General features: G+C 37.8%; 1 protein-coding gene across 1 annotated transcript; it reads right to left on the reverse strand.

Annotated features, from left to right (window-relative positions):
• Positions 1-898: 898 nt before the first annotated feature.
• Positions 899-2,443, reverse strand: LOC143625263 (putative histone chaperone ASF1A). Its single transcript, XM_077095649.1, has 3 exons — positions 2,175-2,443; positions 1,524-1,639; positions 899-1,451 (listed from the first exon to the last, which is right to left on the reverse strand). The coding sequence occupies exons 1-3, from the start codon at positions 2,281-2,283 to the stop codon at positions 1,101-1,103; spliced, it is 576 nt and encodes a 191-aa protein (XP_076951764.1). The 5' UTR covers positions 2,284-2,443; the 3' UTR covers positions 899-1,100.
• Between the last annotated feature and the right edge of the window lie 916 nt (positions 2,444-3,359).

Raw genomic sequence — 3,359 nt, forward strand, 5'->3', positions numbered from 1 at the left:
TAATGAGAGATTATTATTTGGAAATAGGGTGTGAATATCTAATAAAACTCAAAAACATGACACGAAACAAACACCAATTCTAGGGGTTTGTCTACACAGGTTCAGGACTTCGGGTAAGTTTCAGAACAATCCCATAAAGACATGTAGCTAAATAGGTTGGCTCAGATCCAGTGTTTTAAAACCGGTTCAAACCGCCCGGTTAAACTGGATTTCACACAGTAAGCCGGTATTTTGAATACGGTATTTTTGACCGGTTTACTAGAAATCGTATCAGCGGTTTTTGTCTAAAAATACCGGTTTTTACCAGCAAACCGGTTTCAAACCCGAGATTTTTTTGATATCTGCGGCCCATATATTTTCAAAATTATTTTTAACCCAACAATTAGCATTCAAACGTGTAAACTTTAAAACTATTTTTCTAAAATTGAGTGCTTTTACATTATATTATTAATATGGAATACCTTTTGGATATTTTTTGTTATAGATTCATTTAATTTTGAGTTATTTTTGAATTAAAGTTACATTTATAAGAAATTATAAGGTAAACTATTCAACCGGTTGAACCTCCTGGTTTAACCCGATTCAACTGGTTATACCATTTTTTAGCCTAATCAAGTACAAGTGAAATACCGGTTTTTAAAACATTGCTCAGATCAACGATTTACACATTGACACGTTTATTTCTTTAACTTTTCTTTTTAAGGTTGCTTATCATAAATATAAACTAGGAGCCTAAAAGTCTTAGTGGGGTGTTTTCAATCTCTCAATAGGTGTGTTCCTTATCTTTTCGGATTCGTGTCATGTTAGAGTTTGTGTCAGGTTTGACCCGCCAACTCGCAAAGACAGCCTAAAATTTCTACCTAATTCAAAGGGACCAAAAACACAAACCAAAAAAGTAAACAATCATCAATCTGTCAAGTGTCCATTAACTTTCCTCCATTTATATTAGTCGTAAAGCAATCTAAATGACCAAAAACACATAATCCAAACACCATTTCTTAAACATCACCACCACCCAGCAGTTTACCAACCAAAAACTAAACCGTGATCAATTCCACATTAACAACAAAACATCATCTAGAGACAAAAACCATCAAGAACTAGGGTTCCGCCTTACCTAACGCATCGCCACCTGGCGAACTAGGTGGTTGTGGTTGCTCTGGTTGTTGTTCACTCGTTTCACCATCTTCAGGTGCGGTTTCACTGTTTTCAGGGTGAAAATTGATCGGAAACTTCGTCACCCTCGGCTTATCAGTCAAAATGTTTCTTTGAACCTTATCAATAATCACCTTTTGTGGCGGTTCTTCTTTTAGCTTCTCCTCATCATAGTCATTGTTCACATAATAACCGACACGCACAAATTCTTGGCCAACATAAGAACACGTCAGCAAAAGCACGGTAACTCCAATTATATCTTCTTCACGAATCTTTGATGGGTCCGGTGGGTCTGCCTAGCAATGTTTCAAAGGTGATTAAAATGTTGTTTCTTAACTCGGATTGATAATGCGGGTAGTAAAACTTACCTGAAAGACAAACCGATAGTTTCCCACGTTGACGGGACCCACAAGTACACTTTCCAACAGTTGATCATAGGTTTCATCCTCAGCAGATCCAACATATATCAGTTTCCACTCCAAGTCTGCAATAAAAGTAGTCATTGTTGAAAACAAAAGGGTCATAGAATCACAATAGCTCATAATAAAACTAAATTTCCAATTGTAAACCGCTCACACTACGTTCTGTGCTTGACCGGTACATTTTTTAGATCACGTGTTTCATATCTTACGTTCTTGTGTTTACCGCGTGTCTCTTGTTTTCATAATCAGATGTAATACTAACCACAATTTGCAGATTAAACATGTCTAAAACAATCTTAAGTAAACATCAAAAACACAAATCAAACACAATTCACAAGTATATATATAATATATATTTCCCCAATTCTTCTATTACTTAACATTAACAAATGTAACCCTAATTTTCTGATAAACAACCACTAATCAAAGGGGAAATCATTCGTTTCATTCTGATTTACCTCCTACACACATATCCAAACACCCAGTTACCAACCAATTCCGGAAACCCTAATTCCCAAATCAGACAACTTAATCACGCAATTAACCCTAACCAAAACCACAACCACACAAAGCCGATGGAGAAACCCAAACAATTACCTTCTTTTAGAGCCGAAACGCACTCGTACGAGATTTCAAACTGGAACGGCGTGAGAAACGACGCCGGATTGTCCAACACCGTCACGTTGGTGATGTTCACGGCGCTCATTGTGAGACCCACAAATGGGGTGGTGAAATTGGAGACTGAAACCCGATAGTGGTTGAATTGAATGGTTATTGATTGTGATTTGAAAATGAAAATGGAGAATTTGATTGTATGAATATATTGAGGAGGAAATAATAATAATAATAATAATAATAATAATAATAACACTGTCGGAGAAGGATGGTGTGTTGTTTTTGTGTTGTTGGGGGTATTTAAAGGGTTGACCGGGTCTTGACGTTGGTTACCGGATACAACCGGTGAAGTAACGGCTTAAGGGCTCCACGTTTGGGTGTTTTTTGAGACACGCGATGGCGGGAACGGGAGCATGTGACGAGCACGTGTTATATGAAATTTGAGTGTAAGTTTTTTTTTAACGGCCAACTAAGTAACGCCTGGTATTCCGTACGCGGCCCCCAATGGCTAAAGGTAGCCCGAGCCGGCCACTAGTCAGGACGGACGGAGCTCCTAGCGGTCCACCTATTAAGGGATTCACCGGAAAACCCGACCCACACGCCCGCCAAACGGCACGACAGCGAGGAGCCGGTAAAACCGGGTGAGATCAGGACTCGAACCCTGGCAAGTCAGGGTCATCCCTCATATCTCTCATATAAATTAGTGATAGTGAGGTTTGAACCACCTACCTCTCACTAATAAAGTGAGTGCTCTACGATTGAACCACAACCAATTTATAATTTGAGTGTAAGTTTAATTTGGAAAATTGAGTGTTAATAATCGCGGTTTTAATTATTGGCTGATATTATTAATTCGTATAATTTAGAATATTGGTGTCACAAACGATGTTATTTTTGTTTTTTATATATAAGCATCGGTTTTATCTTTCAGCATAAACATTAGTGTTAGTGGCGTATCTAGACATATATCTCAGGGGTAACGTTAAAAATTTTTTAATCGTATTTCATACAATGTAAATGAAACAAAAACGTATTTCAACGGTTGCGGTTGTAATCGGTAAGACCAACACTAGCTTCAATATTCGATAAACCAAAGAAAAAGTGGTGTGATTTTTCGGTTTCCACCTTTACATGAGCAACGTCACACATTCCACCCGATTTTGTAAA

Source organism: Bidens hawaiensis, unplaced genomic scaffold, assembly GCF_021521415.1.
Source record: "Bidens hawaiensis isolate Kalapana, Puna unplaced genomic scaffold, B.hawaiensis_p1.1 tig00004030_1, whole genome shotgun sequence".
Taxonomy (NCBI): domain Eukaryota; kingdom Viridiplantae; phylum Streptophyta; class Magnoliopsida; order Asterales; family Asteraceae; genus Bidens; species Bidens hawaiensis.